The sequence below is a fragment of the Colias philodice genome, chromosome 23 (genome assembly GCF_061535455.1).
Source record: "Colias philodice isolate Cphi_HAF_F1 chromosome 23, ilColPhil1 Martin Lab GWU primary, whole genome shotgun sequence".
Taxonomy (NCBI): domain Eukaryota; kingdom Metazoa; phylum Arthropoda; class Insecta; order Lepidoptera; family Pieridae; genus Colias; species Colias philodice.
The window spans coordinates 6,253,212-6,275,438 of record NC_143108.1 but is presented as its reverse complement, the minus strand read 5'-3'; the positions used below and the strand labels follow the sequence as shown (position 1 = coordinate 6,275,438).

The 22,227-nt window shown below is 32.8% G+C and overlaps 5 protein-coding genes across 5 annotated transcripts; 4 read left to right on the top strand and 1 right to left on the bottom strand.

The window, feature by feature from the left end:
* Nucleotides 1-2,781: 2,781 nt before the first annotated feature.
* LOC149478093 (facilitated trehalose transporter Tret1-like) lies at nt 2,782-7,641 on the top strand. The gene is made up of 7 exons (XM_089709825.1): nt 2,782-2,830; nt 3,458-3,610; nt 4,966-5,168; nt 5,544-5,730; nt 6,213-6,589; nt 6,854-6,965; nt 7,313-7,641. The coding sequence occupies exons 1-7, from the start codon at nt 2,782-2,784 to the stop codon at nt 7,612-7,614; spliced, it is 1,383 nt and encodes a 460-aa protein (XP_089565951.1). The 3' UTR covers nt 7,615-7,641.
* A 1,052-nt stretch (nt 7,642-8,693) lies between these two features.
* On the top strand, nt 8,694-12,746 carry LOC149478092 (ornithine carbamoyltransferase, mitochondrial-like). Its single transcript, XM_089710026.1, has 6 exons — nt 8,694-8,822; nt 9,353-9,501; nt 10,024-10,177; nt 10,562-10,687; nt 11,756-11,926; nt 12,546-12,746. The coding sequence occupies exons 1-6, from the start codon at nt 8,694-8,696 to the stop codon at nt 12,720-12,722; spliced, it is 906 nt and encodes a 301-aa protein (XP_089566152.1). The 3' UTR covers nt 12,723-12,746.
* Nucleotides 12,747-12,984: 238 nt separating this feature from the next.
* On the bottom strand, nt 12,985-13,635 carry mRpS25 (mitochondrial ribosomal protein S25). Its single transcript, XM_089709735.1, has one exon. It carries the CDS (start codon nt 13,539-13,541, stop codon nt 13,041-13,043), a length of 501 nt encoding a protein of 166 aa, XP_089565861.1. The 5' UTR covers nt 13,542-13,635; the 3' UTR covers nt 12,985-13,040.
* A 659-nt stretch (nt 13,636-14,294) lies between these two features.
* Nucleotides 14,295-15,535, top strand: LOC149478090 (uncharacterized). The gene is made up of 2 exons (XM_089709644.1): nt 14,295-14,950; nt 15,354-15,535. The coding sequence occupies exons 1-2, from the start codon at nt 14,422-14,424 to the stop codon at nt 15,533-15,535; spliced, it is 711 nt and encodes a 236-aa protein (XP_089565770.1). The 5' UTR covers nt 14,295-14,421.
* Nucleotides 15,536-16,049: 514 nt separating this feature from the next.
* On the top strand, nt 16,050-16,995 carry LOC149478089 (uncharacterized). Its single transcript, XM_089710050.1, has one exon. The coding sequence runs from the start codon at nt 16,225-16,227 to the stop codon at nt 16,912-16,914; it is 690 nt and encodes a 229-aa protein (XP_089566176.1). The 5' UTR covers nt 16,050-16,224; the 3' UTR covers nt 16,915-16,995.
* Nucleotides 16,996-22,227: the final 5,232 nt, after the last annotated feature.

Below are 22,227 nucleotides of genomic sequence, written 5' to 3'. Positions count from 1 at the left end.
CGATTCCCGATCAGGGCAAATATTTGTGTGATGAACTCAATTATTTGTTCTTGGGTCTAGGTGCTATTATCTATATATGTATTTATTAAATATTATATTTATCGTCGCCTAGTACCCACAAAACAAGCCTTAATTGAGCTTACTGTGGGACTAGGTCGCTTTGTGTAATAATGTCACCTATAATGATAATAAAAAAAAGATGGATTGCACTCCGGGAGTGCCGGCAGAAGTGATAACTTGATTATTAACGTTGAGCATGTTTGATATTTTGGAATGGTATCCGTCTTACGCTTTTTCGATCAGGTCACGTGTCCTGACGCGAGTTTAAGATTTTATACCCATTACAGAAAAAGTGCTCAACGCCGCTAAAGAAGTGTTCACTTCAAAAATAAATGGATAAATGGATTAATTATCAGATTAGCCATAGATAATATTGTAATACCATATTAAGTAACGTATAGAAGTTGATAAGTTATGTTGGCCATAGGACTTGAAGATGAATTGGTGACGATGAATAGTGAGTGATTTTCTAATACTAATTATTAGACTTGGAAATAACAAAGTTATTATAATAGGTATCTACTATACTTATAATAAGTTATTTATTAAAACTGTGACAGTACCTTATATTATGTACTAGCAGTCCGCCCCCGCTTCGCCCGTGGCCGTGGTACATATTTACGTTTTCTCTACGTAAGAACCATCCTCGTACTTCAAGGAATATAATAAAAAAAGAATTAACGAAATCGGTTCAGCCGTTCTCAAGTTTCAACACATTTTGGGATTCATTTTTATAGGTATTATAGATTTAAAATATGACAATAATTTCCATCGACACTCTGCTGACAATGACAATAGTCAATTTAAATTTAAAAAATATTGTTAAATAATTGTCACTTATTTTATTGCACGCCTCATAAGCGAAGCGTTGAGGTGGGTACTACTGTCACTTCGCGCAAAACATCTGATTTTTCAAACTTAAAATGTCTTTATGTATCATACATTGCACTTGTAAGATAATACATACACACACATATTAAGAAAAAACACTATTTTTAACGTTCATGATATTTTTGATGTCATTTTTGTTATTTAAACTAGTTAAAAATCAGTTTAAAAAAGTTCTGTCTTGGACGTCCGTGTGTCTGTATGTGCGGATCCTTTTTCTTGTTAACACGATAGCGACCGAAATACTTTACTAATCGAGTCTTTTTTTTTCTCTTACGCTTGAGTATGCTCAGGAATAGAACCCTTTCATTTTTCAGGGTCTGATTCGATGTGGTTTAATTTTTATTAAATAAACAAAAATAATAATTAATAAATATTTATTAAAAAAAAAATTATGAGGCGTGCACTTTTGGATTTTCCAAATTATTTCTTATTCCAATAAGTTGAAATAAATATTATTTATTTTTATGTGTTCTTTTTATTTTTTACATTTTTATAATGCTTATATGTATCATTCACGTAGGAAAAATGCACGTTAGCAAAGTCGCAGGAATGCTAAAGTGAAATAAAATGTTTGCTTTTTAAAAGTAAAAATAAAATCAAATAATTCACTTCGATAATAAAACGTCATGAACTTGACAGTAGACTTTATTTGAATGTCGGTTAAAAATAGTGTAGGTCACACCTAGCATGCAACCAATACTAAATATGGTGAGAAAACGAAGCCAAGATTCAGCTTTTGAATGAATTATCTTGACTTACAGTTAAAATAAATAAATAGACAATAAAAGTTTTAATTAAGTCATGTAACTGAATTTTTTATTATTTGTTGTATTATAAGTACCTACAGATAAAAGATGTAATATTATGCAGATGTTACCTAAATATAAGTAGGTTTCTTACTTGTTATTACATTAATTAATAATTATAGGACTACCTACAACACGAGCAAAAACCGGGAGAGAAACTAGCATTTAAAAAAAAAAGACGTGTGGCACTCGGGGACTGCCGCGGTAAAGCTATTGCATGCTATGCCTTCAAGCCACACCTCCGTGCCCGTCGGAGTGGAGAGCGTGAGGATTTTTCGTTACGGAATTTCTGGATTCGGTCCCCGCGCTCAAGGCCCGCGATAGAAGCTATGCAATAGCTTAAAATTTAATGGTATAAAATATATTATGCCCTTTTGCTAATAAATTCGCTCTTAACTATTTTCGTGAAAACTAACATATTCTGTTATGCAAATATAATTTTCTGAAATAAAATAAATGCAGCCGCATTTACTAATAGCACAAAGGTAACCTTATGTTTAAATTAAGTAATTATATTGGTTTATTTCTTACAAAAAATGTTCTTGTTGTTTACCTTGATCGCAAAATAAGACGTTATGGCATCATTTTAAACCATTTCATTTGAAGAAACAGTTTACCGTCGATAAAACTGAGTAAAATAATTATTATTGAAAATTATTCATTGTGAAAATGTTGTTCAGTATTTTTAGCGTTTTCTTATAATGGGGTTGTTTTAAAATATGCGAGTCGTTTTAAATGATCCTTGACGATAAATCAATACCGGCTTTTTTGCCTTTTTAACTGTATTTGCGTATATACGTATTACGTACAGATTTTTTTGCTCCTTCACCGAAAAATTATTTAGTTTCGAGTTAAAAATAAATTTAATATTTAGTAGTTTTCAATAGCGTCAGTGAAAATCAGGCGTGTTTATAAGATAGTTGTTTAAAAATCGTTATATTGTTTGTTTTCAAAATAATTGCTATTTCAATTTAAAATAATTATACAAAGGAAATGAACAGTGAAAAGTGTAAATAAGTGTAAGATGTTTCTATCAAAATATGTGCTTCGGCAATATATCATAGTTTTAGCAGGTAAGGTACCTATATTTTCATGACTACATATTCTTATTTTAACAAAACTTTATAGAATATCGTGTAAAACACTATATAGATTTATTATCTTTTAAAATCTATGAAAATAAGTTTTCTTTATTTAACTTTTATTATAGCAGCTGCTAAAAATAGAAAATGGTGTGGGTTCAAACAATTTATCGATGAGAAAGCTGTACATTGTACAAACAGACAATCATTCCATTTTATACACTAAAAGAATGAATAAATATTTTTATGTAATTAATTTTTTCTCAATTTACAAATTAATTCTAATAAATACGTAATTATTTATAACGTACCTATTTGATGAGCTGTTGTGCATTGTGATTATTGTTATATTTTTATTCTACTTGTGTTTTTTTAAATAGCCAACCTACTATATCACTCTCTACCCGCTTTTTCCAGACCCAAAAAACATCATGAAAACGCTCTGTCGCGAAATGAAAGAAAGTTACTCAGTCAGTCTTAGGGGGCGTCCATAAATTACGTGTTTTTTTTTTCAATCGTATAAGACCCCCTCCCCCCTAAAATACCTCACGTAATTTATGGACGCCCCCTTATTTTGAATAATAAGGATTTTACGTAGGTAGTCTGTTATTATTTCAGTGAATCTAACAGGAGTGGGTGTTGGTATGACGGTAGCATGGCCGTCACCAATGCTTATCAAACTGATGAAGGAAGACACTCAGTTATCTAGGAAGGTATCTGAGAACGAAGCCACTTGGATCGTCTCTTGTGGTTGTTTGTTGCCGATAATATGTTAGTAACTTATTTGAATGTTATTTTTTATTCATCTGTACAAAATTACGGGTATAAATTAATAAATTAGTGTTCTTCTACATCAACATTAGGAATCTATGATTTGTATCTTTTTGGGAAGTTGATTAAATACATTCCAAATAAAAAAATAATTCGAATTCATTTCTTTTATTCTTTCAATGCTGCTTCAACCTTAATTTCTCAATCAATTGTCGAGATTTAAGTGTTTTAAATAAGAAACATAATTCCAGGGCAATAGGTAATTATCGTACCATCCATTTCTATTGAATAATAATTGTCAATTGAACGTATTTTTTACGTAATTTTATAAATATCATTATATCTAACCTTCTATTGTTTAATAGTGGAAATTAATAGTAGCAAAAAACGAACCATCTATAACAAAAATACAAGAAGAAAACTTTCTTGGTTTGTCATATCTGCGATTTATCTATACTACGTGACCAAGCCAACTAGACCCTTTTCAACTGTGACGTCACCCGCCCATGTCTCGGGTACAGATAGCAAAAAAAAAATATTAATAATATCACTGTTCGCTCTCCGCTATGAATAGTCTTATTTTTCCCCATTTCGAGGGCTGTCTATGAATAACAACACAGTAAAAACTTAAACAAATAACAACGAAAAACTTAACAGTCAACAACAAGCTTTAACGATTAATAATAAAAAGTACAGAAATAACTAGCGATGCGAAACGTACGAATGCGTCGATGCTGCGAACCGTACTAAGGCGAACGCGGTACCTGAGGCGGTAAGCGGGCGGGGAGGCCGCATTCCACCCGAGCGTCTAGTTGGCTTGGTCGAATAATAGTTACTAATATTATAAAGCTGAAGAGTTTGTTTGTTTAATCGCTGCTGCGCTAATCTCAGGAACTACTGCCCCCCTAGCCAAGCTAGCTAGCAAGCTGTAGATAAACGTATCTACAGCTTACGTCAATCTCATACATTCGTAGTCTATTCTATTGAACGCTACGCTAACAGAAAGCCACTTGGCTAGGGGGGCTGGTCCGATTTGAAAAGTTGTTTCGGTGTTAGATAGCCCATTTATCGAGGAAGGCTATATAATAGGCTATATTATAATATCATCACGCTAAGACCAACAGGAGCGGAGCAATGCGGGTGAAACCGTGAGGCACAGCTAGTCTGAAATATTGAGAATTTGGATTTAGATAAAAATTTCAAATAGGAAGCAATACCTTTCAATTAGTGTTTAAAAGAAAGAAAGCAATCAAGATGTACCTAAGTATATGCCGTTATCAGAAACGAATGCAAGTACAAGAAAAAACCCATCTATTTTTTGAGTTGTAGGTATATAAAGTAGATAATTATTTCAGTTTCTCACTTCATTTCTTGGATCTCAAACAAACTGGGAAGGAAGACCACTTTACTCCTGATCAGTTTATTAAAAGCATGTATATACATGGTACAAATCTTCGCGACTGAACTGTGGATGCTGTATGCTATAAGGGTTATATCTGGTATCCTGGATGCTGGTGTTCTGTGCAACTTACTGGCTTATAGCGCGGAGATTGCTAGCGTAAGTTGTTTATTTACTAGCTGATACGTGACGGAACCTTTGGGTCTTGCATTAGTTATGTTTATTTTTATAGGCGGATAGATTCTGAATTTCCACATATGAAACTAATGGAAACCTTTTTTCTCATGATTATTTCCAAACCTAGTAATTGCCAATTAATAACACAGCTAGGTCACGCTAGGTTAAGAACTCACATCAAACTTGGACCCGAAGCTTTCCGTATTAATATTAAATCAGCTGCTATTTATTGAAATAAAAAAATGTCCTATTGAAAAGTGCCATTAATTGGAATACAAGAATAAAAATGTATCATATTATATAGGTAGGTACTGCAATTTATTGGCATACCAGAAATAACCTACCTATTTCTTACAGAAAGAAATCCGAGGTGCATTAGTAACGATCCAGCAGATGTCGCTAGCCACTGGCATGCTGATCATCTTCACCGTGGGTCCGTACGCGACGTACCTCGTTGTCAATGTGGTTTTCGAGTGCATCACCCTACTCATCGTTGTGCCGCTGTTCTTTATTCCGGAGAGTCCTTGTTCTTTGATGGGGAAAGGTATATTTGGTGATATTAGTTATTCGTTTGGTTAAGAGGTTTGTCTGAATAGATTTTTGATCAGATATAGATTTAGATTGTAATTATAGGACACTACGGTATTCCTGCAGGGCAACCGAAAATAGTTAGACGCAAAAAGTAAAAATTACACAGGTCTATTCCCAAACGTAATGATTGACCTACAAGGTTTACCTGTAGCACAGACTAATAATAATATACTACGTCCTGTAGCGTTTGTGGCATCCATAATATGACAATTGAGTAGGTTAGCATCTAATTATATAACTGCTGCTAGAGGCAGTATATCTACGTGAAATTTAATATGTTTTAGTGCATTACAGTTACAGTAGGTCGAACTTTAACTTGTGTTGCACTCAAAACTATGCATTTTGTCATTCTTAGAAATTAAGTACAGTACCTAGTAGTTTTTCTATGCGTTCAAGGTTCGTAACATTAATTATTCTTATCATTTATTACAACAGGATTAAAAAACGAAGCTCTTCAAACTCTAATCTACCTTCGCGGTTCAGAAACAAAAGCCAAGGAAGAAATCAACGAATACACAGTATCATGCGAACAGAATAAGCACACAATTTCATACCGCGACAAGGTCTTTCTAAAAGCCCTTGCTATAGTCGTCTTATTGAGTATTGGTATACAATCTATTGGATATTTGACTGTGACGATGTATTTACAAATAATACTGGATACAACGGGAACGAGTGTGTCTACGGAGTTGATGTCGGTTGTTTTTGGAGTCCTACAGTTGCTGGCTGGTCTCTTGGCAGCGGTTGTAACTGACAGGGCGGGAAGGAAACCTATATTGTCGTTCACGCTTGTGGGCTTATCTATTGGAATGGTAATTTCATGTTCTTGTACTGCTCTTTCAAAATCGTAAAACAGGATTCTGTTGCTGATACAATCTTTTTTAATAATAGTTATGTAGAAGTTATCCAGATTATCCACATAATCTTTTAGGTACCTTTCTATTCGTATTTCCTATTGGAAGTAACAATTAATACTAGAAATATTTTGTTTCTGCTAAATCAGCTCAGTGGATTTTCCGTAAAACAATAGGAAAATTCGATAGCTATTAATATATTTTAACATATTTTTGTTACAGTCCGGCCTCGGGTTGTTTTTTTACGTTAAAGATTCCGGCACCGAAATCACTGGGATCATGAATTACTTACCACTAATTTCTGTGGTAATGATCGTCATTTGTTTTAATGCAGGTATGTACATGACATTTACTTACATTATCTACTTCAACTATCATGATATCATCCGATGATCGAAATTGGACCTTCTAAATCTAACGTTTTTACCTAACTACGTTCTTTTGCACGTATTGCGTAGGTATACATTAAATATATCTGCATTGTTACACGAAAACAAGGACATCTTTCATCTTGATTCGTGGCAGGGATAGCCTCTAGGGTCCACTATATTATTTTCATTGCTTTTTATCTCTCTCCTTATCAATCTTAATATCCAAAACATTCACATTATGTTTAATCTGTTTTTGTTTTAACTTATGTAACTAAAAGTAATTTAAATTAAACATTTGCAATTATTTCAGGTCCTGGCAGTCTAATAAACGTAGTAAGTTCAGAATTACTAGACAGTCCTGTCCGATCATTTGGAATGAGTACATCCATAACATGTGGTTTATTGGTTGCATTTCTAAACCTCAAATACTTTACTTTAGTCGCTGATATGATAGGCTCTGCTGCTGTGTTTTGGATGTTTGCTGGCGTATCTCTTGTGTATATGATGTTCATACTAATTTTCGTGCCAGAAACTAAGCAGAGATCGTTTTTGGAGATACAGAAAGCACTGGGCAGGAAAGACAAGGCAACGATTGTGAGCGGGCGCCTATAAAATTATTTTTTAGATGTTTTGATGACGCCAATGAATAAAATTAAGGAGGAAGAAAATAAGGAAAGACGCGTATTTTTTTTTAATATACATATTGTTAACTAGATTAAAACTTTTTTATCGAACACCAGACTTTAATGTAATTTTCTTTAGCAGACCAAATATTATAGTGCTGTTCAAATGCGTTACTTTATAATGATATAATTTCAATTTTCACTGATCGACTTTGATACAGAAATAACCACGAAATAACAGACAATGATCCTTGTCAAATCAATTTTCCTATTAATTGAAAAAGAAAATTAAAAATATACCTTCAAAATCAATGTCACAGAAGTCACCTTTGCTCATGTTTATTAAGTTTATTTATTTATAATAATTGAAATGCAATACAATTATGTTGAAAAGAACAATAATTAATCAGCTGTTAACACAAATTAGAAGTCAAAGCTGTTCGTGAGTATAAATTAATTCAGTTTATTTCAGAAATCGAATAATTAGAGTTTTGAAAACAAAGAATAGTTATTTTTCAAAACTCTTTTATATGACTATTCTTGCTGTTCTTGTATTATTTAAATAGCCTTTTACAAACATGGACCGAAGGATGATGATAAGGTACTTGGAATCAATATGAAATTATTGTTTACCTACATACCTACTAAGCCAGATCTGGCAGGTTACAGAAAATCTTTTTATTACAAGTTGATAGATGTATGAGTGTTTAATGTGTTATCAGCAGCTGACTTTTGACCAAATCACTGTTTCCTTATTTACGCATAGGAATCCATACTAATAATATTATAAATGCGAAAGTAACTCTGTCTGTCTGTCTGTTACTCAATCACGCCTAAACTACTGAACCAATTTGCATGAAATTTGGTATGGAGATATTTTGATACCCGAGAAAGGACATAGGCTACCTTTTATTGCGAAATATGTACCTCTAGTGGGAAATAAACTGTAGAATTTTTCCAATCCGTATATTATCTCTCGAGTAGTGGAAACTTTCAAATATTAGCTGAATAAAGTATCACCAGCTTCTGATATAATATAATATTTTTATTTGAAGTCTCTGTTATATTATGCTCAGTTCTTCAAGTCCAAGACACATGATATGCTTCAAGGACTGGAACGGAGACATGATTATGGAAGTGATAAACAGTGCATTGAATTTAAAATGCTGTCTCAGAGATACTCATGGAAAGCGATTGGTAAGAACCAAACCGTTTCGGCTGACCAAGTTTTAGACGTACCTATGCAATGCTAAATTGCATATCAAGGTAGTTTTTTTGGTTCCCCGAAATGTGCATCTCGCATTCATGATAGATTTTTTGGTTCTCTGATGTGCCGGTTTCCTCACGATAGCTTATAATGTTAAGCAGTGTTAATAAAGACAATAAGCAAAATATAGTTAGCATTGAAAAATGTAATTCTTTGTAGCATGTTCTTCTAGACAGTATTAATCCTTTGAGCTCTTAAAGACTTAGCCATCACTGTACTTCGCTTTTTGTGGTATTTTATTTTGTAAGTATACGTAAAAACTCTATATTTCTCTTTTCTCTATAGGTATTACTCTAGATACAAGAATGATATCTGCGGATGCGGGTTCGAGTCCCGCCTCGTGATCGATTTTTTCTATTCTTTATAAAATAATATTTATAAAGCAAGCAACCAAAAATATCAAATTTAATGATTTCTTGTTTAAATCTATATAGTACCTACTCTACACATTTTTCATCAGAATATATTAGACAACTGCAAGATAATGATACTTCAAGAAGTGAATGAGCCAGTGTTGAACATGGCCGTATCGAAAGCTGCCAGTCTACTTGGAGCTGATGCTGTCAATATTGTGGACAAGTTGATGTGGGAAAATGATTATAATGGCAGGTAAGGAAATGCTCTTGGTGATAAGAGTAGCAGGTTTATTAAAGGCATGGAATGTAAAAATGTGGATGTAGTTAGAAAGATAAAGAACGAAGGAAATCGCGAGCAGAATATTTTAAAAGAACAAGCAAACTATTTGAAATTATTATTAAATAAAGTGGTTATGAGAAATGTTCCAGTAAGTTCCGAATTAATACAATATAAATCTATTGATTAAATATATCACGATTTTAGGTACCTAAGTACTTTGTTTTTAAGAATAGGTTGGTAGTTAAATACCACCTTTTTTAATCCCACATCCATATTCTAAATTTCGTGAGACGTAATGCTTGAAATAAAACAACAATTTTTTCCATTGTTAATTATTTTAAGGTTAAATACTTAAAAAGATTTAACCCATTGAGCCCCAAGCGGCCCGATCGGTCCCAGACACAATAGTTTTTCTATTGTGTCTGTGCCCTGTGGTTCCGGGGTCTGAGTTATTTTAAAATCTTAATAAACTTAATAAACTATACAATTTTCCAGGGTATTTTCATACATGGCAGACGCAATTTTCGTAGCCACCTCAACCCATACTTGCCTGCAACGGTTTGCGCTACAATCCTCGGTTCCTGTAATGTGTATGACGTCAAGGACCCACGCAAGCATACAAGCTATGGCCACGTTCATGACTATAATAGTTAGTATATATCGGTAAAGTTTATTCATAGGGTACGTAATGAAAAGGTGACGTTGAATGAAATTTTTTTAATCAATATTACCTATATGGGCGAGCGATTTTTTTATAGTGGAATAGTTCAAAGTTTCATTCTTCGATTCAAAATACGTTTAATAATTTTTTTGCCATACATTATGTATCTACCTAAATATGTAACGAGTCATGACATAACAATGTAAATTAGGTACCTAATAGGTAGGTAGGTACTTAGTAGGGAAAATTAAAAATGTAATTTTTGCAAATTCAATTGTAGAAAATATTTTCCAAAGTTATATACCTAAACAGGTCACATATTATTATATCATTATTTAAATATTAAACTCGTATACTTATAATTATTTTCAGGAAGAATACGGAACCCTAAGGAGACAGAACATCACGTATTTTGGTTCACCCCACCCCGTGTTGAATACATACCTTCTGCTATGTCCCATGCTCGGAGCAAATATAAAATTTAGATGCTGTTGTGACGTGAGTTTAGTAAAAAAAACAACATTTATTATTTTTAAGTCTTAAATTTTGTGGTATTAGTTAGGCTGTTTCTAGTTTTTACGAAAAGTTAAATTAAGCGACAAAAACAAGTATAATTTTAGAACGTACATATTCAGTTTTTCTTCGAAGCTTTAAAATCTGCAGGAATGTTTTCTTGAAATATGCTGTACTGCTGAAAACTCAAAAAAAATGTATGCTAATTTTTCCCTACAGGCGTATAAAAACCGATAATTGTTTTAATCCAATATTAATCTTGCAAAATTGGACCGACAAGTGGGATTTATGGGTATAATCGTATAATCATATCAGAGAAAAGCATACGTGAGAATTTTATAAATAAAACCGTCTATAATATGTCACGTACTTTTATTATATTATGGACATGTTTAAAACGACTGGGAAATTTTCCTGACCTATAAATATTAATTATTGGCAGCTTACATTCGTTCTATTGCGACACGCTCCTGTTGAAAAAAAAATGTGTGCGTGTACTAGTGTACACACGTAAAAAGTGAAACTTCTTTATGACCTTATTTTTCAAAAAATAATTTACTACTTATATGCAACTTGACAGAAATACGTCGAATCACGCGTGGTAGGAACAAGATGACGCGTAACGAAAAAATGTCACGCGTAACGAAAAAATGTTACACTAAATTTTTTTCCAACCCCGATAAAGAAGTTTCACTTCAAAAAAAGCCTTTCAGACTTACATTATTAGGATAGATAGGTAACGATATCTCCTTAATTTATTCTAACTTACAAAAACTCAGAAACGGATAAATACCACTGCAACTGGTACTAAATATTTTTAATGAATGTATCCCTAAATATTCCTCCGCTAAGGGTGTTTTTCCACAGATAATTTGCAAGGAATGTGTATGTAAATTGCCAATAGTATCGCTTCAAACGCAAAACACTTCAAACTAAATGAAGCGATATGATTGGTTATTGACAAACACATTCCTCGCACATTATTGGTGGAGAAACACCTTAAATCATCACTTTATAAAATTCATACATTATTGCTATTTTTTTATTTAACAGAAACAACCAGTCAGTCCATTGCTATACAAAGCAGGCCAATCCCTATGTTCTGAAGTGAATACTAATCTTGAAGCATGTGTGGACAAAAAACATGCGTTAGAAAAAGCTAATGTTATCATAGCAGGCCCAGAGAATAAGAAAAAAGTTAGCGAGTTTAGGCTTACTACTGAAGTATGTATTATTATTTATTGAATTCAATGATTGAATTGTATTATAACCATCATAGTCCTTTTATGGTGATATTCTTCTTCCTATTTCTGTAATATGAAACAAAATAAACTACATATTCTTGTTTAGGTACTGAGTTTAAATATTCTGTATACATAAATTATATACACAGGTAATTGATTAATTTGAAATAAAGACCAGAAAAGCCTTGAAAAAATTTCATGTGGATATCAAAAATTATTATTATTGTAGCAAATAAATAAAATAAAAAAGCCTTTTATTTCTTACAAGAAAATAAAATACACCTATTTTTAAATGATTTTTAACAACCTAGTTTTCTATTATTTAAATTAGCCACTTAAGCATGTAGAATCAAGTAAAATTGGTTCTATCTATACTAATATTATAAAGCTGAAGAGTTTGTTTGTTTATTTGAACGCGCTAATCTCAGGAACTACTGGTCCGATTTGAAAAATTCTTTTGGTGTTAGATAACCCATTTATCAAGGAAGGTTTTAGGCCATAATATATCATCACCCTAAGACCAATAGGAGCCAATAAATACGGGAGAAACCAGTGAGCACAGCTAGTAATAAATAAATAAATAATGTATTATTTCACAGGATATAAACCAACACGCTGGACCTCAATGGATTTTCCTACATACATGTCCTCGAGGCAAGGAAGTGGACGACCATCTATTTTTCCATACTAATGCTCGAACGTTTTCAGCTTTTGAAAACTTTCAGTATATTAGTGCTGCTTTAATGGCATCGGCTATTAAAAATCATTACTTTTAATAAATATATTTCGTAATTGTTTTATTTCTCATCATTTAACATATTATGTTGCTGAAATTAACTAAGAATTCTATTATGTAGTTGTGTTTGCGAGCAAATTAATATTTTAACTATAATGTATCTGTCCTATTTTACAGAAAACCCTTGACAGAAGTAAATTTACTCTAATGAAGAAAAATTCATTGTTATTCGGATGTATGTGTATAACAATTGGTATTTTTTAAAAGAAGCATGTTATATCAAAATAAAACATAAATTATATTGACTATCACTTTATTAAAATATATTACAATCTAATTCTAACTAATTTGTACTTAACTAATCAGCATTTTTGAACTTCCCGCGCATTATTTTAGGCAATACCACAACGCCGGGGCACGGAACTTGGCCGAAAATTTCACATATACAAGCGGTTTCACAACCTGCTCCAAAGTTAGCGGGGTTATCTTTCTTTTCCGCAGCAATATTCTCAGCTTCTAATACCTCCTTTGATTTCCCTACAGTTCGCATTAGGTGCTCCAAAATGTCCTCTTTCGACTTATTGTCTATATCAACTAAAATCTGCTTCCCATCTTCTAAATAACACTTAATAAATGGTGTAGGTGTAAGGTTTTTTAATGTAGCCACTTGAACGTTGGGGTTCTTGTATTGAATCTGTGGTAGATACCAGAATACGAATTCCTTTGCACCAGCATTGTTTTGTCCGAATATATTGTAAGCCACTGAGAATATCTTTATTTTCTCTTTGAACACTAGTTTACCGGCGTTTAAATAGTTTAGTGTGCGTCTAATAGGTGCTCTTCCTTTCATGAACGGCATTTTGATTAGATTTATTTAAAATTTAATTGAATAACAAACTATACTATTAACCTAACCAAAAAATATTTTTCAATGTTGACATGTGATATGTCAAATTGACGCATGACAATTGAAAGTGACAGATGTTTAATTATTTGTCAAGAGAACCTCAGATACAAGTGTTTTGGTTAAAATGAATGACTTATGATTGTAAAGATTTGCATACGTTGTGTGAATGTTGCGTGAGTTTTATATTTGAAATAACCCCTTTTCAACGGTCAATAATTTTAAAAGTAAAGATCTTCTGAAAATCAGGCTTGTTTGATACTCTTGTTTCTGACAATAATAGCTGCTAATTTTACTTTCCTTGATGTAAATGGCAAGGAAGCAATTATGTAGATGTATAAGGCAATCTGAGAGAAACCCACGAAACCTCTACGATTTACTTTATGTATATTTTTTTAACAAGCACAGATCTAAAAGAAAATATATTAAATTATTCTTCAGACTTTACCCTATTTACAAAATTAAAAAAAAAATGTTGTGTGGTTTTATGAAACCACGGTAAAAGTGAAACTGTTCGAATGGTTCCGAATACTGCTTTGTGTAGCGCATGTCGCGCGATACACGCGACATGCGCTACACAGACCAAAAAGTTTGAGACGATGTAATAAATGTTTCACTTTAAAAAAAATGAACTTAAAAGTCATCTGGCATTTTGGCATTGGCAATTACCTAACATCTGGCAGAAAGATCACAGAACTTATAACAAAAAATGTTTCTTTTTTACCAATAAAAGAAATTCCCAGCCAAAATGGCTATTGATAATAATAATATTATGTTTTGCAATATGACTGAAGCACTATAAACGCTATAAAAACAGTACAATAGTTTAGGAATCATGAACAGACCGTGCTCAAAAGTAAAAAATCCATGCAAGATTTGCTGTGATACTGTAACAAAGAAAACAGGGATACAGTGTCATGGAGCGTGTCAGAGATGGTCCCATTACAAATGCCTGAACTATCCATTAGGAAAGATAGACGAAATTAAAGCTGGTCTCATTAGAATCAACTGTCCATGCCCAGATTGCAACAACTCTGACACAAAAAAGAACATGTGTAAGACAGAATGCCCCGCAAAAAGACAGGTACCTACTCCCCCGCAGGAGCGCGAACCTGTCAAACCAATTCCTAACTATCCACCACTTGAAGACGAAAGTAGGGTTATGAGGGATAATGTAAAATGCCCAAAATGCCAGAAATGTACATCACCGGATAATAAAGATTCGCACGCTACCTCACCCAATTTTACACCTTCAGATTCCTTTGTTAAATACCGACAACGCGCAACATATCAAAAAAAGACATCTGCAGCAATGAAATCGTACTCTAATTGCGTGATTACAATGTCCGCTGATAGTGGTATTAGTGAGTTGACCTTTTTGTTTACTTAGAAGGAAAACTTAGGCATTTATAATTGCAGAGTCAGGCCAAGGATATCTATGATTATCGTGGAGAATGACGTATTTTGCTTACTTTTATTTCGTTGGTCCAGTACAAGTCCACTATAAGATGTTTTTTTTTTCATAGATATACCTACCTCTAATATTATGTATGTTAGAAACGAGGTTCGATTATCAGGTTGAGTAAAACATAAATAAGATTTTAGATTAATTAAATTTCGAATAATCGGTTGTTGGTGCTTCTAACTTCTAGGAGTAAGGAAATTTAAACTTTGTTTAATACCAAATAACAATAGGTATTTTCAATCAATACACCATTCGGCTAACAATAATAATTACAATGTTAAATACCTAATATTTTTTTACAGATATAACTTGCATGCCAAGTCGTACAGCGTCATCAGATTCCAAACTATCAAAAGGGTGTGAAGTAAATCAGAAAGAGCTGTGTGAGGCGGTTGAGAACATGTGCGCGACTGTAGGAAAACTTACACATCAGCTTAGAGACTTGTTGTACAAGATAAGAGAAACTAACAATTGTCCAAATTGATATGAATAAATCGTTTGCAATCTATACCTACCGTGTTTGAATGTTGTGATACCTTCATTGCTTCTTAATAATTAAGCTATCTGTTTAGCAGTTGTGTCTTCTGTAAGACACTTCTGTAAACGAATTAGTGACTGTACGGCCATGAAACTCGACCAGATATAATAGAGTCCCAGTGTATTAAATTCACCTACCCTGTTTTTTACTAGATATTCTTTTTCTGTTTTTTCAGAACTGAACTCTGAATCTGAACTGAATTCAAGAACTTCATTTCAACAATCTGCTATGAATCTGCTGAAATTATTGCAACTGTTCCTTTCCATGCATATTGTATTGAAAGGAGGAAAAGAATCTTACAAACGAAATGAAAATAAAATGCAAATATTCGATTTTTTTTTTCACTGTCCTGATTACCTTACTTCTCGTATTTGAATGCAGTTGTGTAATATTTTTGATATCTTCCATTACAATATCAGTGATACACCGTACACGTTGCATAGATAAAACTGTGGATAAAACTTATAATCCAACATTTTTTTAATTTGCCACATGTATGTCAACCGCATAACATTACGCTGTCATTTCAAAAACTACAATAGTTCATCATGTTGATATAAAACACAATACAATAGCCAATATACAACACACAACCATGTTTTTTAGATTTCGATAGTAATCTATATAGAAACATCATGCGAAAATGCAAAACAGTAAAGAACCCTTGCAAAATATGTTTGGGACCAGTCAAGCAGAAGAATGGCCTACAATGCCAAGGAATTTGTCAATGCTGGGTGCATTACACTTGCCTTAATTACACACCTGGAAAAATTAAGGATATAAAGGCAGGTATTATCAAAATAACATGTCCCTGTCCTGATTGCAATACCTCTGTACCAAAGGAATATCGCACTGACGAACCATTTAGCTGTACCAATGTTCAATGTCCAGCAAATACGCCTCCAAAATGCGAAAATAGGGAGTGCCCAATTAATCAGAGTCGAGCTCAAAACTCGAGGAACGTAGGAACATCTAATAGCATGGATAGATGTGGCATCGAATGTTCTGATAACAGACAGAGTGGACAACCAAAGTCTATATCTGACACCTCTGTTTTTTGCCCTTCTGGTTGCGTGTCCCAAAGAGACATTCCAGGCGATATGGGAAGACTTCCTGATACTATGCCGTCGTTGGGTACATTGGAACAAATGTGTAATACAGTTGGTCAACTATCTAATCAAATAAATGACCTCATGTGCAAGATGAAGCAAGTAGTTCAGAGTAAAGGATGTGGAGGCGAGAGGACTTGCACTCAACCCGGTCCAAGGTCGTTATGCCCTAAACCCTGTAATTGTCCAGGAAACCCTACGAAGCGGTATTCTTAACTAGTCATGTGACACATTTGTTATTGAAATTTCATTTTGCTATAATGTTATCATATTAACACATATTGATCATTATGAAAACTGTTGTTTTACTTAATTAGAGCTGTGTTAATAGGTCTTCGTGACCGCTGTACTATAGTTGGTATTTATATGTTAGCGAATAAGTTTTAACAGGTAATCCCTAAGGCGTCGGGGAGGCGCTGAAAATTCTTTGTATACTCATAACTTCAAAACTACTATCAAAGTTTATTCTTGCGTGAAATTGGATACTATATTGGCATCAATGCTTTGAGAATAGCCCTATTCTGTAATCTTTCTTGTGCTCGCATGAAAGTGAAAAAGCGGCTTACAAGAATATTTACTTCTAAGATAGGTAATTTTTACTACAATGTGCAATCTGGAAGTCGACGATTATATTTTGATACGCTTTGTTTTTCTTTAGAAAAGCCACGTAAAGTCGTATAGTCTATATAAAATATTAAAAAAAATGTTCTGAAGAACATTACGATTGCATGGAAGAAAAATGAGGAAAAATTAGCAAATAATAATCGTGTCACAATATTTTAATGTGCTTCGATGCAGAATATTTGAGTTTTCGAAGCCAACAGCTTATTAGCAATTTCTATAACAGTCATGTCTATAACGTTTTTATTAGTTCACCTGGGTGTTCGTAATATGTAACACATGTTTTTATGTAACCGATTACTTTAGATTCAAATTTGACCCATTTAAAACGGATTCAAACCACATTTATCAAGGATAAGGACAGTACCATAATTTCATGAGTTTTTTAAAACTGCATAATATTTCTTATATATAATGTGTACATATGGTTGAGTCACATCAGAATAAGCATTTTCTTTATAGATATGTTGGCATTGTACGACTGATTGACAATTTAACTCCGCAAGAAGTTTTTGTTGACTATTACTGATACTATCTTATCTATCTAATCCATACTAATATTATAAATGCGAAAGTAACTCTGTCTGTCTGTCTGTTACTCAATCACGCCTAAACTACTGAACCAATTTTCATGAAATTTGGTATGGAGATATTTTGATACCCGAGAAAGGACATAGGCTACTTTTTATCCCGGGAAAATGACGCAATACCGGAAATCCCACGGGAACGGGAACTATGCGGATTTTTCTTTGACTGCGCGGGCGAAGCCGCGGGCGGAACCCTAGTATATTATAAATCTCGTGTCACAATGTTTGTCCTCAATGGACTCCTAAACCACTTAACTGATTATAATAAAATTCGCACACCATGTGCAGTTCGATCCAACTTGAGAGATAGGATAGTTTTTATGGAAAAAAAACGTAAACATGTAGATACCACGGGCGAAGCCGGGGCGGACCGCTAGTACAACTATAATTTACAGCTCGGTCTTCGATCCTTTATATCTGAACTATGTGTTACCCATAACTTTACTTGGCGATAACTCTTAACACTAACAAACAGACAAAAATTAATATCATAATAATTTTTATGCCTTCTAGTGTCAAATAATTATAAGTTTAAATTATGAATCTATATATATAAAACTCAAAGGTGACTGATATAGTGATCTATAAACGCACAGCCCAAACCACTGGACGTTTCGGGCTGAAATTTGGCATGCAGGTAGATGTTAGGACGTAGGCATCCGCTAAGATAGGATTTCCCGAAATTCTTGCGGGAACGGGGAAAAACGGGGATGCACGTACAAAGTCGTGGGCGGAAGCTTGTATAATATAATAGAAGAATACATAATGATATTATGATGTAGTTATATGATTATGCATCTACAGCTATTGTATATTTTTTTATAAATTATAATAATAGCTATGTATTTTGGCTACATGGTTGCCGTAGTGAGTTCGATCCCTCCTACTGAAAATAAAGGCGATGTCTTAAAGAATGTTTAGAATAAAATTGTTTGTTCATATATTTTAAGACTTCAAAATATCTCTATGTATGTATACATTTGCGCTTTGGTTATGAATACATAATAATACAGTGACTAGACTCTAGAATAAGTACAGAAACTTAGATAACTTATTCACATTAATATACTCGTTAAGTTAAAAACTAGTGCTTGAAAAGAGCTTGTAAAAACTAAGTGAAGTCCCGTGTCCCCGTAGTGGGGTAAGGGCAGATGCATTATTCATACATCTGTTTCACTGATCGATTTTCTTTAGGGACAAGTAGGTGATCAGCCTTCTGTGTCCTACCAGACTGAGACATTTTTTTTTCTTCGTCTCCACCGGGAATCGAACCCAGGACCCCTCGGTTCTACGCTCAAGCGCCAACCACTGTAGCAAGGAGGCGGTCAATATTGTAAAAACTAGATTTGTATTAAATAGTAAGAAATTGAAGACGTGATTGGAATAAGTATAGGTACGTCTTTGATTTTAAAAGATGTTTTTATCGGTCAGTCTGTCCTCTTTTTAAATGGGATAATTTAATTTATTTTAAGGGTCTATTATAGAGCATATTGGTTTTATACATATTAGATGTGCCTTTTATTAAGATGGGCATTTTCACAAAAATGTACCCCCTCCTTGAAAAATATATTTTTTTTGATAGTATTATATTTTAAACTTTTTTTGGTCTCTTTAAAACGGAAATTCAATATACTTCAAGAAAACATATAATATGATGGGTTTAAAATGAGAAAACTGTAAAAATAATAGGACACAATGGAAAGTCTCGCAATTTTATATCAGTTGTGTGACTATATTCAGTAGCTGGAAAAACAGTGCAAAATATAAGAATTTTTAGATATTGTTTATTTATTAACTTAAAATCGTTATTTTGTATATTTTAAACACTCACTATTCCCAACTTTTGGATCTAAGCTAATTAAAAAAAACAATAGTATATTCAGTATTGTGACTCTGGTACTTCAACTGTCATTATTATCTTTACATTTAAAATGTTAGATACTTTTTTAGAGAAAAGGCAACAAATATTACACTTATGTATTATTCTCCATTAAAGAGACTGATTTGAAGGGCATTAAATGTAAAATCTACTGAAATATTTAAAAAATTCAGCTCCGTAATATAGGGACAGTCACACAACCGAATACCTAAAAAGGGAAAGGGTGCGTTTACATGGCGAAAAAAAAGTACGCAGGCACACATAATAAATATAATTATAAACTTAACTTAACTTCAAACTAAATTATCACAATCAGTTCGATTATTATTATTTATCTAAAGGGTAAATTACTATCAAGATTCAAGAATAAGAAGTCTCTTTTATGTTTTATATTGGCACTAATCAAATTAATCAGTCGATAATCAGTCTTCGTGATTCGTTTATTATTAACCTTAAATAATCTCAATCACCATATTTGATAAAAAAAATCTTGTTTCAGTGGACGCTGCAAACACGAAGGTTAATCTGTAAATAAAAAAAAAAACCAATGAAAAATATCGTGAAAAAAATTAATTTTTGTTCCATTATTATCTTTCGTTGTTATACAAGGCACATTGTCTAGATTCTTAGTTCTGCTGGCTTATTTTGTTTCTTTTTCTGCATAATGCTTCTTTTTTTTTCCTCAAAAAAAAATTTTACTTCCTCATGCAAAATGATCAATCAGCTGTTGCGATTTGTATGGGGAAATAATTTTTATTTTTGAAATCTACTTTTTGCCGTAGTTTCCTACTCAGTCAAAAATGTCTTAGAAAAATATTTTTATAGCTCAAGAAAATCGCCATGTAAACATTGCTTTATGTGTTCAGGCATGTTGTGACTTTTCGTTCAGCGTATATGTGACCGCTCAAATAGTCACACAGCGGAAGTCACATTTGATAATCCTCTAGTAATAAAAACGGTTTAAAATATAACCACAACACTTATATTCATCAAAACTTTTGATCAACTTACATATAAAAACATTTAAAACAAAATTAACTAAATACTACAAGATAAATAGATAGAAATAAGCCAAAATATGGTCACATACCTGAATGAAGAATTTGGTCCCTGCGGCTTGCAAACACGCGTGCACTCCTTCTAAGCAGTTTTTTGACCCTGACGGCTTCTAACCTGATAAGTTGCATAGCAGTAGCTATGGTGTTGACAGTAATGCAAAATTAATTGAACCACAGTAATTTTCTTTTTAGAAAATCAGTGACACAACTGAATGTTCCGGGAAGGACAATTTTTTTGATTTTCTTTTTTATTTTTTTATCTTTTATTTTGTTATATAAGGTTATTATATTTTAACTATTATCACAGTAACTGATTATCCTGGACCAAATAAAACCTTAAAAGATGGTACCTTTCTTACAAAAAAGTTAAGAAATAATGTAATAAACGCGTAAGAGTAAGCAGGGGACAGCGTAAAATTACCCATTTTTCGATTGTTATTTATAATTAACTTAACTTTATTTTAGATTTTGTCATAGTTTTTGTTAAAAAAACAAAATATTGTATACGTATAATCACTTTGATAACATATATAAATAATTCTGGCAACTACTTCATTATATAGAATTTAATGAATTCGAGGGACAGTTGAAAATCAGGGGGGTATACATTTTTGTGAAAATGCCCAGATACCTTTCATACATTAATTGTACGCTAGTATATCTTATGGCTAGACTGATTTTAATGGTCTAGGAATTTGTATAAAATCTTTAAATACAATTAAAACTAAATATTGTATAGGAAAGAGATATAGTTTTGTTTAGCGGGTCTTAAAATATTATTTTCATAATATGTACAATTGAGAGATAAGTGGTCTTAAATGTTCCTAATTAAGTATATTGTAGTTCACAATCAAAGTTTCCCTCTATGTGTGTGCTAAATTTCATTGTTATCGGTTCAGTAGTATTTGCGTGAAAGAGTAACTAACATACATACACATAAACATACATCTATCCTCACTTTCGCATTTATAATATTAGTAGGATAGGATTATACACTATATGGATATTACATAATCCCAATGATCCTTGTTTTGCTTGAGACATTCACTGCGGGGTATCTGAGCGATTACATTTCCTTTGAGGTAAAGGGACGTTAATATGGACGAAGTTATGTGCTGTGTAACTTGTTGACAGATCAATTAGTAGCAAAATATGTTATTGGCTTCCTGTGTATGGTAATATGTATTTTGAAAAATATACCAATAGGATTTATTATGCTTCAATCTCATGTACTTATATTTTAAGATAGCGATATGTAGATCGATTTTTAGAAACAATTAATTTAATTTGTATACTGGGAATCTTAGCTGGGAATCCATACTAATATTATAAATGCGAAAGTAACTCTGTCTGTCTGTCTGTTACTCAATCACGCCTAAACTAC